We start from the raw sequence: 19,588 nt of genomic DNA on the forward strand, positions 1-19,588 counted from the left end.
GGTATTTATAAATAGTTTTTTTTTTTTTAAATATCTATACAAATATGTTTTGCCTTTCATTTCTATTTTAAACTTAATAGGATGTTTTTCAAGGTGATCGTTTACAATCACTTTAAAAAAGTGATCCCTTGCAGTGGGGCTGCACCTACACCGCAATGGTTAATGGCTTGTTTAGATCTAGGGGACGTGCAAAAGAAGATCTCCTTACCAGATCCTCTATACTACTAGATAGGTCCTTGCAGCATCTTCTCCCCATCCTTCAGCAGTCCAAGGTCCTAAACGTCAACAAAAACAATGTCTAAAGCCCAGCATTAGATGTGAGGACAGCGAGGGAATGTCCACCACTGAAGCGTGGGGGATCATCATATGCCGGGGAAGCAGAGGATCAGTTAATTATAAGTTCTTTTACTCTCAAGTCCAATCAAGCAGTTAACCCTTGCAGTGGGGGCACAGCCCCACTGCAAGGGAGGATTTTCACATTTTATGGAATTGGGCTGTACTACTGATGGTCGAAGATTCCACCATCCATGCTCTACAGCAGTGGTTCTCAACCCTGTGCTCAAGTACCCCCAACAGGCCATGTTTTGGGAATTTCTCTTGGATAAAATAGCTGTCCAAAATGCCAAGCCATTGACTCTGATATAAAACACCTGTGCAAGATAAAGGAAAACCTGCAAACCTGGCCTGTTGGGGGTACTTGAGGACAGGGTTATGAACCACTGCTCTACAGCACAGAAGGACAAACCACCAGCTGCAGCCATTGTATTCTTACAGCTGGCCCCACCAAAATACGTGAGCAGCAGTTGCATCTGATTGGATGCAGGCACTGTTTGATGAGCAGCAATTTTCCCAGGCTCTTTCAATTTTTCAAATAAAAAAAAGCAAGGCGGGAGGGTGGTGACAGGGCTACCTGCAGATTACATTTCAGTAAATCTGCACAATTTATGGCCAGCTTTAGGCTACCCCTCATAATCCTGAACCTGCACTGTGTACCAAGGGAGCGGAGCTTCTCTCAGATCTAAACTCATGTGGAGAAAAGGTAGTTTACACATCTTATGTCCTGAGCCATGGATTGTGCTTGGGCCCATAGCAGCTACCTGTCCTGCTATGGCTCTAGTTATGCCCTAGCCTAGAAGGACTAAGTGTGGACATGATGAGTTTTTTTTTTTTTTTACTTTTTACTTCAGAAGTTCTGTCTCTCTATATCGTATTCTATATCAAAGGGTCTCCAAACTATGGCTTGCAGGCCAAATCCAGTCAGCAGCAAGGTTTTTTCAGGCCCTTCGATGAAGAGGGGACTCTGATGGGGACTCCAATATGAGAAGAGACTCTACTGCTCTTATATAGAGAGCTGTGAGCATCTCCTGATGAGAAATAATGGCAAAATAAATTTGGTTGGGATTGTCCTGTATGATGTGCTTGCTGCTGGGTTGCTAGATGTACTCCTTCCTCCAATGACCTGCACCTGCGCCCCCATGGGGAATCAATACCTCTGAGTTTCACTTAATGTAAAGTTGAGGGACATGTTGGGGTGATATGCAGGAAGCTCATGCCTAAAACTTTATATTTTTGGTGTTTTTAATGGATTGATTTTAATTGTTTCAGAGCAACCTGTCCCATTATCTCCTGAAGAAGTGGTATATTTTGATTGTGTGAAACGCGTCGAGGTGTATAACCTATCACAACCACTACAGGAGAAAATTATTATTATATGGGTATTACCCATGATTTGTCTTATTGAAATGGGTAATTAAGTCAGATCAAATTTGGGGTCCCCTTTACAAATATATTGCTTATTATTTTAGAATCATTTTATGTTGACTTTTTATATTGTATACAAATAAAGATACAGTTATTGTTATTAAAAGGATTTTTATCTTGTAGTGCCTCAAAAGTCCTGCCTGCTAGGAAATCTTTTGTCTCTTTACATAAGGGGAGACTCTGATGCAAGTGGGAACCTTGACAGGCACTCTTATGTAAAAGGGGGAACTCTGACGTAAGGGGGCTGTGATGGGGACTCTGATGGCTTCAAGTTGTTTTATTGTAATTCTTTGCTTTGTTTTACTGAAAGCAGTATTAAACCCAAATGCAAACATTTATTATACTGCAGCTGACAAATCTTAGATGTGATGGCTGCATTTGTTCTCTTTTTTTTAAGGCTTTCTTTCTTCTGTTTTCATCTGGTGTTCTGGCCAGCAAGTCTGTTGTTTTTCAAAAGAACAAGCTTTCTTCCATATGTATCAGTTTACAGGGATGAGACAAACCATTTACCACTGACAGGGGTGCTTACAATGATCAGCTTTTATTTGTGTAAAAGCTTTATCCCAAAAGGAGAGAAAACAGTTGCTGTAACTGCTTATACTGAGGTACGGGGGCTGTATAATGTAAGGGGGTGCAGAGGTGCGGGGCTGTGTAAGGTAAAAAGGTCCAGAGGTGCAGGGCGCTGTGTAATGTAAAGGGGTCCAGAGGTGTAGGGCTGTGTAATGTAAAGGGGTTCAGAGGTGCAGGGGGCCGTGTAATGTAAAGGGGTCCAGAGGTGCAGGGGGCCGTGTAATGTAAAGGGGTCCAGAGGTGCGAGGGCTGTGTAATGTAAAGGGCTGTGTATTGTAAAGGGGTCCAGAGGTGCAGGCGCTGTGTAATGTAAAGGGGTCCAGAGGTGCAGGGGGCTGTGTAATGTAAAGGGAACCAGAGGTGCGGGGCTGTGTGATGTAAAGGGGTGTAGAGGTGCGGGGGCTGTGTAATGTAAAGAGGTGCAGAGGTGCTGGGGCTGTGTAATGTAAAGGGATCCAGAGGTGTAGGGCTGTGTAATGTAAAGGGGTTCACAGGTGCAGGGGGCCGTGTAATGTAAAGGGGTCCAGAGGTGCGAGGGCTGTGTAATGTAAAGGGCTGTGTATTGTAAAGGGGTCCAGAGGTGCAGGCGCTGTGTAATGTAAAGGGGTCCAGAGGTGCAGGGGGCTGTGTAATGTAAAGGGGTCTAGAGGTGCAGGGGGCTGTGTAATGTAAAGGGAACCAGAGGTGCGGGGCTGTGTGATGTAAAGGGGTGTAGAGGTGCGGAGCTGTGTAATGTAAAGAGGTGCAGAGGTGCGGGGGCTGTGTAATGTAAATGGGTCCAGAGGTGTGGGGGCTGTGTAATGTAAAGGTGTCCAGAGGTGCAGGGGGCTGTGTAATGTAAAGGGGTCCAGAGGTGCAGGGCTGTGCAATGTAAAGGAGACCAGAGGTGCAAAGGGCTGTGTAATGTAAAGGGGTTCAGAGGTGCGGGGCTTTGTAATGTAAAGGGGTCCAGAGGTACAGGGTCTGTGTAATGTAAAAGGAGTCCAGAGGTGTGGGGGCTGTGTAATGTAAAGGGAACAAGAGGTGCGGGGCTGTGTAATGCAAAGATGGTGAACTGGCTTTGGATTAGTGAAGCACCTTAAAGTGAGGAAAACCTGTACTGTTATTATTACTATGTTAGGATTATTATCTCCATTTATTAGCAGGTGAACGCGGCCCTCCATGCATTCACATACATTGAATCAGGCCCTTAAGTGGAAAAAAGTTGCTGACCCCTCACTCTCAACCATAGATATCAACAAAAACACAGAACTAAACTCTGGTGCGATTTCAGGAGGAAGAAAAAAAAAAAAACTCAGCACAGGATGATACCTCTGCATTCTTTCCCATAATTCCTTTTATAGCAAAACCATGGACCTGGTAGTGAGGCACTATGGGCCACTCAATTCTAACTGCCCCCAGGCCAATACAGCCAGCCCACAGTTCAACAGCAGCTCCTGATATTTTATATATATATATATATATATATATATATATATATATATATATATATATATATATATATACATATATACATATATACACACACACACACATACATACACACACATATACATATATACATATATACACACACACACACACATATATATATATCTAGAGAGAGAGAGAGAGACAGACACAGACACAGAGACAGAGAATAATCCACTGAGCTTCACAGACACAAACAACTGAATCTTAAATCACAAGCAGCTTGTGGCTTGAAAACTGGAGGAACGGCGAGGAGGAATGGCGAGGAGGAACGGCGAGGAGGAGAGGGCGAATGAACAGGCAGCATGTGGGAAAAACTCCCAGCACGACATCGTATTAATGATTAAACAAGCCTATAGATGGATCAAACTATATAAGCAAAGGATGAAGAACGTTATGAATTTTACGACAAAATATATCTGCTATGGCCAGAAAGACACACTGGGGGAGATTTACCCAAACTGGAGCACTCAGAATCTGGTGCAGCTCTGCATAGTAACCAATCAGCTTCTAACTTCAGCTTGTTCAATTAACCACTTGACCTCCGGAAAGTTTAACCCCCTTCATGACCAGGCCATTTTTTGCAATTCGGCACTGCGTTGCTTTAACTGACAATTGAGCGGTCGTTTGACGCTGTACCCAAATAAATTGTATGTCCCTTTTTTTCCCCACAAATAAAGCTTTCTTTTGGTGACATTTGATCACCTCTGCGGTTGAAATTTTTTGCTTATAAACAAAAAAAGAGCAACAATTTTGAAAACAAACAAGCAAAAAAAAACAAAAAACAATATTTTTAACTTTCTGCTGTAAAACATATCCAATAAAAAAATTAAAAAAAAATTAAATTTCTTCAAAGCTTAAGGCCAATATGCCAGTATTCTGCTACATATTTTTGGTAAAAGAAATCCCAATAAGCGCAGATTATTAGTAAGCGCAAAAGTTATAGCATCCACAAACTATGGGATATTCTTATTTATTTATTAGTAATGGCAGCGAACAGCGACTTATAGCGGGACTGCGATATTGCGGCGGACGTTCTGACACTTTTTGAGGACCAGTGACACTAATAAAGTGATCAGTGCTAAACACCCCCCCCCCCCCTCACCGTACTAATGACACTGGCTGGGAAGGGGTTAACATCGGGGCAATCAAAGGGTTAAATATGTGCCTTACCAGTGCTCAACTATAGTGGGGGGAGATGCTTTTACTAGGGGAAGACATGGATCATTGTTCCTTTGCAGGAAAACAGACAGAATCCATGCCTTCTCTCCTGTCAGAACGACAATCCTGCCTTGCTTACATACCACCATTCTGCCTCTCTGCTTGATGATTGGCGGACAATGAGTCCATGGTACCCACCGCTGGGCTCCCGCTGTGTATGACCACAGCGAAATCGAGCCGCCGCTGGCGGTGCGCATGTGTGCCCCATACCTGGATCACGTATATATAAGTGATCCGGCGCACAGCTGCTGTCCTGTAGCAGTAAAACATGCTATAGGGCGGACAGCAAGTGGTTTAGCTTTGATAATAAAATCTGGAAGCCGGTTTCTATGCAGAGCTGCACCAGTTTTAGTGAATCAAACCCCATGATTGGTGCTCAAAACAAAATGTTTTAAAATGTTTCTCCTATACCTTAAAGTGGATCTTGATTTTACACTATCCAGTTGTAGTAAATAACCGCCACAGATTGCTGAAGACAAGCAGACTAAGGACATGGATTACTGGAACCATGTCCTGTGGTCTGATGAGACCAAGATAAACTTATTTGGTTCAGATGGTGACAAGCGTGTGTGGCGGCAACCAGATGAGGAGTACAAAGACAAGTGTGTCTTGCCTACAGTCAAGCATGGTGGTGGGAGTGTCATGGTCTGGGGCTGCATGAGTGCTGCCGGCACTGGGGAGCTACAGATCATTGAGGGAACCATGAATGCCAACATGTACTGTGACATACTGAAGCAGAGCCCCTTTCAGAGACTGGGCCTCAGGGAAGCTTACCAAAATGATAACAACCCCAAACACACCTCCAAGATGACCACTGCCTTGCTAAAGAAGCTGAGGGTAAAGGTGATGGACTGGCAAAGCATGTCTCCAGACCTAAACCCTACAGTATGGAGCATCTGTGGGACATCCTCAAACGGAAGGTGGAGGAGCGCAAAGTCTCTAACATCCACCAGGTCTGTGATGTCGTCATGGAGGAGGTGAAGAGAACTCCAGTGGCAACCTGTGAAGCTCTGGTGAACTCCATGCCCAAGAGGGTTAAGGCAGTGCTGGAAAATAATGGCGGCCACACAAAATATTGACACTTTGGGCACAATTTTGACATTTTCACTTAGGGGTGTACTCACTTTTGTTGTTGGGGACAGCAAATTTACACTGTTATACAAGCTGTACACTCACTACTTTACATTGTAGCAAAGTGTCATTTCTTCAGTGTTGTCACATGAAAAGATAGAAGAAAATATTTACAAAAATGTGAGGGGTGTACTTACTTTTGTGAGATACCTGTACATTGTTTGTTTTTGTTTTTTGTTTTTTTTGTTTTTGTTTTTTATATCCAAAAGTTTTTTGACTCTTATTTCTATTTTAAACTGAATGGGTTGTTTTACAGGGTGATCGTTTACAATCACCTCAACTCCTTATCTGTTCATTGTACAGGCTTGTAGACTTAAATTACTAAAGAAAGTCAATGAGCATAGCAGGCAGGAAAATTGCATTTTCAGAAGGTGAAGTCAGTAATAGCAGCTTCCATGTTTTGTCATGACAGGTTAATTAGGAATACATTTAAAGTAAAGGTGCGCTATAAAAAGTATTACTTTAAGGTTTATCCAATGAAATTGAAGGCCTCATTAATACGGAATTTACAAGGGTTTCTTGCCCCTGACCCCTGCTAACAGTCTCAGAGATCTCAGCACATGGGTGGTCAGGGCTGGCAGCACCACAGACCAAGGCTGAATACTACACTTGGGTCTGGGCTGTCTACAGATTGAAACTGCCTTCTAATGGGCATCCCCTCCTTCCACTGGGAGATTGGTCCAACCACAAAGCATCAGACACTCTTCTATATCCATTGTCAATATCAACTCAGCCCAGTGATGTCGAAACCTGCAGAATACAAAGTTACAAAGTTCTCCTGCTGCTCTTTTGGAGTTCTCCTTTAAGAGAAACCGTGAAACGCGCTGACCCCAATCACAAAACCCTATCACCCCGCTTAGTCAGCTTTTAAAAGGCTTCATTTCAGCTCCGCTTCCTTCTCAATACACTGAGAACATCATTTAAATTTCACTTCCAATTAAGTTTTGATTATGCAAATGAGCCTTAATTAACCCGTGAGGGTCAGCAGATATAGTCTGTCAAAACACAGTGGGCAAATTTCATTTAATCTGACAATCCGACTTATTCGGTCTCCACGGGCAACACAAAAGTACCAATTTGTGATCAGCAGGTATTTAAAACTCATTATTTTCCTGCTTCACACGTGGCAGGTGGGCTGGCATTTTATGGGAATAAATATATTGGAATGCATAAATGGATTTAAATACGCCTGAGTTAAAGGGGCAGGACGTCTCTAAAGGAACCATTTGTAGGGATAAGTAAATCTGCCTTCCTACCTGCCGCATTGGCTGTGCAAACAAGCAGTATTCTTGCTGTGACCAAAGTGCTACTATCAACCAGGGTCACAGTGAGGGGCCGGGACCCCCGGGATCCAGGTATCCAGTCTCTGGAATGGTGATCACTGTCATTTGACCACACAGTGATGATGCCTGAACACTGCTCAATCAGCACAGACCCCCCCCCCCCCCGTCAGAGGAGCAGCCAATCGGCTCTCCTCTACACGCGTATGACAGACGCGAGTGAGGAAAAGCCGATCACCAGCTCTTCCTGTTTACACTGTGATCAGCCGTGATTGGACACGGCTGATCATGTGGTAAAGAGTCTCTATCAGACTATTTACCTAGATTGGGGTTGCGGGTTGTCAGACTGACACCCCGCAACAACAATCGCTGCGATGCGCTCCCCCGGGGGCGCGCAGCGGTTTGATATCCTGGATGTTGAAACCACTTTGCCGCCATTTTGCTATATGGCAGGCGGCAAGTAGTTAATAACACCAGTCCATACCAGCAGGGGCATTGCTAGGGGGTGGCTTTTGGGGCTATAGCCCGAATCTGGGGCCAATAGCCCCGAGTCTCTGCAGGGGTCCCCAAAGGGGAGGGAAGGCTCTCTGGGGACCCTGATGTAAGTGAGGGGCTCTCTGGGGACCCTGATGCAAGGGAGAGGCTCTTTGGGGACCCTGATTTTAAGGCAGAGGCTCTCTAAGGACCCAGATTTAAGGGGGAGGCTTTCAGGGGACCCTAATGTAAGGGGGGCTCTCTGGGAACCCTTATGTAAATGGGGGGGCCCTCTGGGTACCCTGATGAAAGAGGGAGGCTCTCTGAGGACTCTGATGTAAGGAGGAGGCTCTCTGGGGACCCTGATGTAAGGGGGGCTCTCTGGGGACCCTGATGTAAGTGCGGGGCTCTCTGGGGATATACACACACACGTATATTACTGTATATACATGTGTATGCCCGCCCAAGCTTATGACTTTCTTTACTATGCTGCTATGGGCTCTAGCCCCAGATCTTTTGTAGACCTAGCAACGCCCCTGCATACCAGTACCCCACCTCCACCTTGCTGGCGTCTGAGTGGAAGTGGAGCTCTGTTCCCGGTACTGATCCAGCCACAGTCCCATCCATCTCGTCAAGAGTCACTTTCATATCATCAGTCCATAAAACATAGGTTTCAAACACAAGGAATGGCACCTGGCCATTTCTCGTAGTCCTACTGGTCTCCGAGCCCGATTCCTGACCATGACAGGGCAATTATATAAAGCAGTTGCCTTGTCTTGCATGGGCAAAGCATCAGCTCACCTTAAAGTCCTTTGTCTCACAGGCACATAATACAAATGGGCATGAAGCGGTTATGAAACCTTTGCTGCCCCGGTCCTTCTGTCAGAAGCTAACAAACACTAATTGCGTGTGCAGCTCGTCATAAAGACAGCGGGATCTGCTCCACTACTTTCAAAGACAGGACATTGATTGTAGATGTAAAATCTAGGCTTTGTAATAAAACTGCCAAGCGGACCGCGAAAGCGCCTGTGTTTCTGAAATTATAAAATACAAGTGTTTCTATAATTAAATGCCCCCAGATTGTGTTTTTTTTTATTGGCCCAGGGAACACGGAAAGTGGGCACATAACATAAAGTAAACCTGTCATAAAGAAAGTTGTCATTTGTTTTTGACTGAAACTCTGCCACGTCCCTCTTTATCCGATAATGCTGTGCTGCTCTTCTCTGTAGCTCAGAAAGGCACAAGCACTGCACATCAGAGGTAGGTTGTATTGGTGCAATACCAAAGTCTTGTATTCTGATCTCCCTGGCTTTAGGTGCTCCAATGGAGCTCTGAAAGCTATTCAGGGCCTGTTCACAAATATGTAAAAAGTGTGGGGTACATTTGTATGGAGCCCCCCGGAGTCAATACTTTGTAGAAGCCCCTTTCTCTGCAATTACAGCTGCAAGTCTTTTTGGGGATGTCTCTACCAGCTTTGCACATCTAGGAGAGGGACATTTTTGCTCATTCTTCTTTGCAAAATCGCTCAAGCTCTGTCAGATTGGATGGAGAGCGTCTGTGAACAGCAATTTTCAAGTCTTGCCACAGATTCTCAATTGGATTTAGGTCTGGACTGTGACTGGGCCATTCTAACACAAGAATATGCTTTGATCTAAACCATTCCATTGTAGCTCTGGCTGTATGTTTAGGGTCGTTGTCCTGCTGGAAGGTGAACCTCCGCCCAAGTCTCAAGTCTTTTGCAGACTCTAACAGGTTTTCTTCTAAGATTGTCCTGTATTTGTCTCCCTCCATCTTCCTATCAACTCTGACCAGCTTCCCTGTCCCTGCTGAAGAAAAGCATCCCCACAACATGATGCTGCCACCGCCATGTTTCACGGTGGGGATGGTGTGTTCAGGGTGATGTGCAGTGTTAGTTTTCCCCACACAGAGTTTTGCTTTTAGGCCAAAAAGTTCAATTTTGGTCTCATCTGACCAGATCACCTTCTTCCACATGTTTGCTGTGTCCCCCACATGGCTTCTCACAAACTGCAAATAGGACTTCTTATGGCTTTCTTTTAACAATGTCTTTCTTCCTGCCACTCTTCCATAAAGGGCAGATTTGTGGAGAACACGACTAATAGTTGTCCTGTGGACAGATTCTCCCACCTGAGCTGTGGATCTCTGCAGCTCCTCCAGAGTTACCATGGACCTCTTGGCTCTTCTCTGATGAATGCTCTCCTTGCCCGGCCGGTTAGTTTAGGTGGACGGCCATGTCTTGGTAGGTGTGCAGTTGTGCCATACTCTTTCCATTTTCCAATGATGGATAGAACAGAGCTCCGCGAGATGATTAAAGCTTGGGATTTTTTTTTTTTTTAGATCCTAACCCTTCTTTAAACTTCTCTACAACCTTGTCCCTAACCTGTCTGGTGTGTTCCTTGGCCTTTGTGATGCTGTTTGTTCACTAATGTTCTCTAACAAACGTCTGAGGGCTTCACAGAAAAGCTGTATTTATATTGAGATTAAATGACACAGGTGGACTTTATTTACTAATTATCTGACTTCTGAAGGCAATTGGATCCACTAGATTTTAGTTAGGGGGTATCAGAGTAAATATATTTGTAAAATATTTTGAAAACCATTTATCATTTTCCTTCCACTTAAAAATTATGTGCCACTATGTGTTGGTCTATCACATAAAATACATTTACGTTTTTGGTTGTAACATGACTAAATGTGAAAAAATGTCAAGGGGTATGAATACTTTTTCAAGGCACTGTAGTTACATAGTTGGTGAGGTTAAAAAAAAAAAGACACCAGCCCATCCAGTTCAACCTGTGATGTGTATGTGTTTATGTCAATAGTACATTGTATACCCCTGTATGTTGTGGTCATTAAGGTGCCCATCTAAAAGGAACTCAGTCAGGTGATAGCCAGACCATAGTTCCTAATTTTTGTGGACAGTTTACTGACTGGAATAGTACCAGCTGATTGGAGAAAAGCCAAGGTGGCACCAATATTTAAAAAAGAGCCAAGATAGGGGAGCATTGAAGACACACGCTAGACCACGGAGGGGTCAGTCTGCAGGGGAGCATGGAAGATGGACGATAGGCCACGGAGAGTTGAGTCTGCAGGGGAGCACTGGAGACCGACACTAGACTCTTGAGTGATGAGTCTGCAGGGGTGCACTGAAGACAGACGCTAGAGCACAGAGTGAAGAGTATTTGGGGAAGCATTGAAGACTGACGTTAGATTACAGGGTGATGAGTCTTTAGGGGGCACTGAAGACCAACACTAAACCACGGAGTGATGAGTCTTGAGGGGCGCATTAAAGATCAACGCTAGACCACAAAGTGATGAGACTTCAGGGGAGCATTGATGCCAGAGCTGCATTTATTATTTTAATAACAGCCAAGTGAATAAGTAAAAAAAAAAAAAAAAAAAAATATATCAATAAAACTGGCATTGGGTATTAGGGTATCTACTGATGACTGCCATTCTAGAACTGTAAATTCAGCTAGGTCAACTGCGAAGGAATGGGGGGGGGGGGGGGGGCACTTTTACTGACCCTTAAAAAAAGACTCCACTGAGGGAAGCCTATTCGTTAGAGAATAATCTGTAGTTCTCAGGAGGCATAAGTTGTAGTAGTATATGTTTTACGTACATTTATCTACGTGTTGGAGAAAAATTGATAAAGAAAAATACTCAAGGCTTTGGTCAATAATGACAGAATTTTTTTTTTTTTTGCTTAAACTTACCAGCTGTAAAGTCTCCAGTTAGGTCTATAAAAGCGTGAGAATGAGGAATGACCATCGGACGTGTTGTATTCAGGTTTGCCGTCACTGTCAAGCTCCTACAAAACAAAAAAGCAAGAGAAAATAAAAATTCCACATAATGTTGAATTGTATCCAGTGATAACAGATAAATACATTGAAGGACAGCACTTTATACTAAGGACTTTTTGATTCATTATGGTCCACCACACGTCAATTTGTTCCCCTTCACCACAATATACACTTTAAAAAAAATCATCCTCGTCTTTCTTCCATACCTTGCACTAATCAGAATCAGGCAGAGATAGCTGTATGTAAGGTAAGTTAAATGACTCTATAATGATATACTATATCTGTGCTATATGCCGGCTGGAGGAACATAAAGAAGAGACTTGTATGGCTCAGCTTGCTACCCTAAAATAAAGACTACCGCAAAACCTTGTGTTGAGGACTATAACGCATATCTTTGTGTTGGAGACTATACCCCATGTCTTTGTGTTGGAGACTATACCCCATGTCTTTGTGTTGAGAACTATACTCCAAGTCTTTTGCGCTGAGGACAATAATCCACGTCTTTGCGTTGAGAACTATACCCCATGTCTTTGCGTTGAGAACTATACCCCATGTCTTTGCGTTAAAGGACTATATCCCATGTCTTTGCGTTAAAGGACTATATCCCATGTCTTTGCGTTAAAGGACTATATCCCATGTCTTTGCGTTAAAGGACTATATCCCATGTCTTTGCGTTAAAGGACTATATCCCATGTCTTTGCGTTAAAGGACTATATCCCATGTCTTTGCGTTAAAGGACTATAACCCATGTCTTTGCGTTAAAGGACTATATCCCATGTCTTTGCGTTAAAGGACTATATCCCATGTCTTTGCGTTAAAGGACTATATCCCATGTCTTTGCGTTAAAGGACTATATCCCATGTCTTTGCGTTAAAGGACTATATCCCATGTCTTTGCGTTAAAGGACTATATCCCATGTCTTTGCGTTAAAGGACTATATCCCATGTCTTTGCGTTAAAGGACTATATCCCATGTCTTTGCGTTAAAGGACTATATCCCATGTCTTTGCGTTAAAGGACTATATCCCATGTCTTTGCGTTAAAGGACTATATCCCATGTCTTTGCGTTAAAGGACTATATCCCATGTCTTTGCGTTAAAGGACTATATCCCATGTCTTTGCGTTAAAGGACTCTATCCCATGTCTTTGCGTTAAAGGACTCTATCCCATGTCTTTGCGTTAAAGGACTATATCCCATGTCTTTGCGTTAAAGGACTATATCCCATGTCTTTGCGTTAAAGGACTCTATCCCATGTCTTTGCGTTAAAGGACTATATCCCATGTCTTTGAGTTAAAGGACTATATCCCATGTCTTTGCGTTAAAGGACTATATCCCATGTCTTTGCGTTGAGACCTACACACCATGTATTTGCGTGGAGGACTGCACCCCATGTCTTTGCGTTGAGGACTATGCCCCATTGTGATCCATCATAATTGTGCCCCATGTACAAATCATGAAGACACGGTATGATGAGTTTGGTGTGGAGGAACTTCAGTGACCTGAACACAGACTTGATCCTACCGAACACCTGTAGGGTGAACTAGAATGAGTCAGGTCTTCTCAACCAACAGATCCATAAAGTTATGGTTTGATAGGGTTTGGTGTGGAGGATCTCATGTGTTCTGCACAGAGTGCTGACCTCAAACCTAATGAACACCTTTAGGATGAATTGGAATTCTGATTGTGAGCCAGGTCTTCGAGTACAACATCAGTACCTGAACCTTGCCAATGTTCTTTTGGTAGAATCGCCAAAAATTCTCCGACACACTCCAAAATCTTGTGGAAAGCCTTCCCCCAAACAAATGAAGGCTGTTAAACCATCAAAGAGGGATTAGAATGGGAGACACCCAGAAAGACTTCCCAGAAGAGTGGAGGTTGGTATAGCTGCAATGGGCGGCATCTCCATATTTTGGGATTGAATGTCCAACAAGCTCATATAGGCGTGATGGTCAGGTCCCACTAACAAATGTGATAGCAAGCATCTTGTGGTACTTGCTCTTAGGCAGGACCTTTGTTTCAAAACTGCTGGCAGCTTCACTTTAAAATGTGAACCTGTACTTTGCCTGTGCAGGGCAAATCAACATGTTATCTTGTTAAGCCCCAGCTTCCTTAACCCCTACAGCATTAAGTTATTTATCATATATCCCCCGGGTGCTCCATTCAGCCATCAAGAGTGATGAAAAAGTCCCAGGTAAGCTATAACGTTGGCCAGGCTGAGTGAAATTTAAAAAAAAAAAACTACTGTGTTTTGACAGCCTTCCCAGCCAGCTGTCTAAATACCTGAATAGTGCCAACAACGGATTGGCTTCAGGTACTGTTTAGTCCACAATTTTCTTCCCTGCACGTTCAATTTTCCAATTTAGGGAACTTGGGAGAGAGGCAACAAGCGGGGCCACCCGCGGAGCAAATTTTAGCAAGTTCATCAGGAACACGCTTCATGCATGGCCAGCTGAAGTGTCCAGAGTTGTAGATTACACAGGGCTAGGGGCTCCAGTGCTGTTGCATTGGGGGTTAATTTACTAAAAATTTGGAAAATCTGGTGTAGCTCTGCATAGAAACCAATCAGCTTCCAGGTTTTATTGTCAAAGCTTAATTGAACAAGCTGAAGTTAGAAGCTGATTGGCTACCATGCACAGATGCACCAGATTGTGAGTGCTCCAGTATTAGTAAATATCCTCTAGTATACATGGGGAGCAAGTATTTGACACACCTGAAAGTGTGGAATACCTGCAGGACTGCGGTATGAAGAGACTCAGTGGCTGAGTTTGAAGACAGAGCCCCATGGAAAAGGTAAGCCGATTAGGCATCTGGGCAGATCCCGACATTCACTGGAGCGCCGGGTTGGGGTGAGCCGCTGGCTCAGACTCTAATGCCGCGTACACACGAGCGGACTTTACGGCATACTTGGTCCGGCGTACTGGATTTCTTCGGACAATTCAATCGTGTGTGGGCTCCAGCGGACTTTGTTTTCTCAAAAGTTTGACGGACTTAGATTTGAAACATGTTTCAAATCTGTCCGACGGACTCGAGTCCGGTCGAAAAGTCCACCCGTCTGTATGCTAGTCCGACGGACAAAAACCGACGCTAGGGCAGCTATTGCCTACTGGCTATGAACTTCCTTGTTTTAGTCCGGTTGTACGTCATCACGTAGGAATCCGTCGGACTTTGGTTGATTGTGTGTAGGCAAGTCCGTTCATTCGGAAAGTCCGTCGTAAAGTCTGTCGAAAAGTACGCCGGACAAAGTCTGCCGTAAAGTCCGCTCGTGTGTACGCGGCATAAGCGTCTAAGCTCAGAGTCTGAGCCAGCTGCTTAACAGGCATCTGGGTGGAACCCGACATTGTCAGGATCCACTGCAGAGCCTCGGTCAACTCTTTGACATCAACTGACAGCAGACTTTAGCCCTCTGTCAGCTGAATCTGGGTCACAGGCCCAGATAGCAAGGATAACTTGCCACAAATTTGGGGCAGTGTTAAATTGCAAGTCTGTTAACTTGCTGCACATTTTCACTGGGAAGTTGTGCACTTGCAGAGCACTTGAAGCACAAGTTCTAGTTGAAACGTTTCCAATTTGTAGCAAATTTGCCTGGCAAGTCTCCAGCAAGAGCAAAGTTACAGTGGTGAGTCTACAGCAAGAGCCATGCAAGTCTAGCTTCATAGTTAGTAAGGTTGAATAAAGACAAATGTCCATCCAGTTCAACCTGTGTAGGTGTATGTGTGTCAGTGTTGATAATCATTTCCCATATCCCTGTATGTTGTGTTCACTAAGATGCACGTCCAAGAGTCTTTTAAAAATATCCATACTCCCCGCTGACACCACCAGTTTTGGAAAACTGTTCTACATTCTTATCACCCTGACAGTGAAAAAACTCCTCCGCAGCTCAAGGTTAAACAACTTCTCCTCCAATCTCATTGTGTGGCCCTGTGTCTTCTTATGCCGTGTACACACGGGTGGACTTTTCGACGGACTAGGTCTGGCGGACTTTCCGAATGAACGGACTTGCCTACACACGATCAACCAAAGTCCTACGGATTCGTACGTGATGACGTACGGCCGGACTAAAACAAGGAAGTTCAAAGCCAGTAGCCAATAGCTGCCCTAGCGTTGCTTTTTGTCCGTTAGACTAGCATACAGACGAACTGACTTTTCGACCGGACTCGAGTCCGTCGGAAAGATTTGAAACATGTTTCATTTCTAGGTCCGTCGAACTTTTGGGTAAAAAAAAAGTCCACTGGAGCCCACATACGATCGAATTATCCGCCGGACTCCGGTCCGCCGGACCAAGTCTGCCATAAAGTCCGCTCGTGTGTACGCGGCATAACACTCCCTGAGACTGAATAGTTTCCTCCCTATGCTGGGATCACCATTGAGGAATTTGTAAATCGCTATCATATCTCCTCTCAAGCGTCTCTTCTCCAGGGGGAAAACATTTAGTGCTTGTAATTGTTCCTCATAATTGAGGTCCTCCAGTCCCCTAATTAATTTTGTTGCTCTTCTCTGGACTCTCTCCAGCTCCACCACATTCTTCCTGAAGACTGGAGACCAGAACTGTTCGGAATACTTCAGCTGTGGCCGGACCAGAGTTTTATAAAGTGGTAGGATTATCGTTTTATCCCTGGAGTATATCCCCTTTTTAATGTTTGCTAATATTCTGCCGGCTTTGGTAGCTGCAACTTTGCATTGCATTGCATTGCATGCTATTGCTCAGTCTGTCTTCTACTAGGAACCCCAGATATTTCTCCATCCTCGATTCCCCCAGAGGTTCTCCCCCTAGTGAGTAGTTTGCGTTTATATTTTTAGCCCCTGTCAGGAGACTGAGAGCATCTCCGCTCGCCGGGCTCCGGGGCGCATGTGCGGCGGACTGGCGCTTCGCCGCACACCTGTCCGCGGCCTGATGGTGCGGCGCGTGCGGGTGCACAGCGGTCCCCGTGTGCGCGCCGTCGCCCGTGCGGGTACCCGGTAGCGTGTCACGCTGACGCGCTCGCCGGGGGGAGACTATTTCTGACGGCTCCAGCACCCAGTCGGGTTGCTGGTTCGTCGTCAGCTCCTCCTGATCCCTGTGCCTTAGTTGTTCCTGTGAGACCTGTCTACTGCTCTGTGTACCGAACCCCTGGCTTGTTAAACACCTATACCGCTGATTGCCTGATACCCTGACCTCTGTCTACTTATAACGGACTTGCCTCTGCCTGATTCCCTGACCTCTGCCTGCTTATACGGATTTGCCTTTGCCTGATACCCATCTGACCTCTGCCTGTTATACGGATCTGCCACTGCCTGATACCCGGTTCTGACCTTTTGGCCTGATATACGGACTCCAGTGCATCAGTTTCCCACCTACGGATCTCCTGCATACCGGAAGCCCGTGCCTCCGCGTGCCCCCAGCTCCCTGTATCAACTTCGGGGGTCTGGGTGCGCGTGGTCGTAAGGGCGAGCCGCTCTCGGCATCTCGGCCTCGGTGAGTATTAGTCGTGACAGCCCCCAAGTGCATTACCTTACATTTCTCCACATTAATTTGCCATGTAGTTGCCCACTACATTATTTTGTTCAGGTCTTCTTGTAAAATTTCTATATTCTGGTATGAATTCAGTTATTGCCCTGCTTATTTTTGTGTCATCCGCAAAAACTGAGATTGAGCTATTTATCCCATCCCCTATATCATTTATGAATAAATGTAAACATAATTGGTCCAAGGAAAGAGCCTTGGGGTACCCCACTTACCACTCCAGACCAGACTGAGTACATGTTTTTTATCACCACCCTTTGGACCCGGCCCTGTATCCAGTTTTCTATCCAAGAACACTATGGTCCATGCCTAAAGACCTCAGTTTGTAAATTAAACATTTATGGAGAACTGTATCGAATGCTTTTGCAAAATCCAGATACACCACATCCACAGACCTCCCCCTATCTAGATGGCAGCTCACTTCCTAGTAGAATGTTAACAGATAGGTCAGGCAGGAACGACCCTTTCTAAACCTATGCAGATTACTGCTAATGATACTGTTTTTATCAGCAAATTTTTGGATATAGTCACTTATCATCCCCTCCAATAGTTTACATACTATTGATGTTAGGCTGACTGTCCTGTAGTTTCCAAGCATATGTCTCTGCCCTTTTTTGTATTTTGGTACCATATTGGTCTACAGCATGAAAATTCAGCCACAGTGACCCCTGTGGTGGGATGACTATTGCACACCATAACTGAACCAGAACTTGCAGCAGACCTGCAGTGTGTTTGCGATGTAGACTCGCTGCAATTTTGCAACAAACTTGTGAAGCCTGGCAAGTCTAGCAAAGCTTAGCAAGTCATTTTCAAACTAGAAGCACAATTGCTTGCTATCTGGGCAAGAGCAGCAAAAAGTGCAATCCTGTGATCCACAGAAGTACGGCCAAAAAAAAAGCTTTGCCATAATTCTCCTTTAAAAGGCCTGTTCAGAATGCTGATGTGCATTGCAGTTCTTTACCATGCGTGTTGACATGCCATTTCCTGCGTTAAAGGAGAAGTATGGGTTTTGGGTTTTCCCCCCTAATCGTACTTACCTAGGTGGATGCAGCATCATCCTGATGCTGCACCTATCCCCCGGCGTCTCTACACTGAGAACCGAGCCATCGAAAACCGCCGATGTCTCAGTTCTCTCGGCTCCCCAAGAGGAGAGCTCCAGTGAGCGTGCTCTGCTCCTCCACGCTCACTGGAGCGCTGAGCTGTGGAGGGGCGGGGATTGGCTGTCTCAGCGGCTCGCTGAGAGGCCGAGACTGCCATCAGTCCAGGAAGCCGGTGGGTCCAGACTTCCAAAGTCGGGATGAGGTGGTGCCTGGACTGAACTTGGTGACGTCAGCAGAGAACGGACTTCAGACCGCTCTCTGCTGAAAATGGGTCACAGGAGTGCAAAACGAATTGCACTCCTCTGACCCATAGGAGAAGTCCAGCCAAACAAGTCCAGGCTGGACTTCTCCTTTAATGTGTGTGTTGCACTGAGCCAGCTCATTCATTTTCTACATTTTTCCCAATGCAGTGCAGTACAACACACAGGTGGCTCATATATACTATGCACTAAAATGCAAATGTGCTACAGAGTTAGTCAGGTTGAAAAAAGACACAAGTCCGTCTAGTTTAACCAACTGAAAAAATGTATGTAACGCTCAGTCAACATTTTTTTGTGTTGTGCAGAGACAATGCATGAAAAAACGTTACAATTAAGGAAAAAAAAAATAGTGACATGTAAGAGAGGATTGGGAAATGTGTAGCCAGCTGGAAAGGCTCGGGCTGAATAACAGGAAAGACACAGTCCTTGGATTTGTACATCAAGCGAGCACCGAGGTGAACCTACATTTCCATCCAGTGTATACATTTCCTGCAGTAAGCACGATCGAGCAAGGAAGAAGCCAGTGCGCCTTTAACCGTATCGCTGGAAAATAAAATTGCTACTGCGGAAAATCCCCCTCACTCCAGTCCCCTTCATCCAACATAATGAGCCGATAATGAAAAGCTTCTAATATTCACTTATAGAAACCCTAGAAGGAGAATACGCTCAAGGCAAATACATTTTCTCCGAGATGCTGCATGAACGGGTTTGATTTATGCTCACAGTACGTACGACTTCAAAAAACGCTTCATGCAGTAAATATCCCATCAATTCTGGGAAGGCGGCGAGGCTCGAGCATAACGAGGACAGAGCTGTGAGAAAAACAAGTTAGGAGATGGAACAAGAGGGAGCTGTCACAGGGAGTTAAATGTATCGGCGTACAAGAACCGATCTGATCTTCATTAGAATAGATTACCCAGCCTGCAACTGCAGAGGGGAAATCATGACAGTGATGAGAGAACGTTGATGACGGCTGACCTGGGTACGGGCTGAAAATGCA

General features: G+C 44.9%; 1 protein-coding gene across 2 annotated transcripts in view; it reads right to left on the reverse strand.

Annotated features, from left to right (window-relative positions):
• The window catches only part of ITFG1 (integrin alpha FG-GAP repeat containing 1), a 314,466-nt gene that overhangs the window by 272,259 nt on the left and 22,619 nt on the right, over positions 1-19,588 (reverse strand). For both annotated transcript variants that reach the window (XM_073605835.1, XM_073605834.1), the window contains exon 6: positions 11,642-11,736. In XM_073605835.1, coding sequence (XP_073461936.1) covers positions 11,642-11,736 — 95 coding nt within the window. The remainder of the gene's footprint in view (positions 1-11,641; positions 11,737-19,588) is intronic.

This window comes from Aquarana catesbeiana, linkage group LG11, assembly GCF_042186555.1.
Source record: "Aquarana catesbeiana isolate 2022-GZ linkage group LG11, ASM4218655v1, whole genome shotgun sequence".
Lineage (NCBI taxonomy): Eukaryota > Metazoa > Chordata > Amphibia > Anura > Ranidae > Aquarana > Aquarana catesbeiana.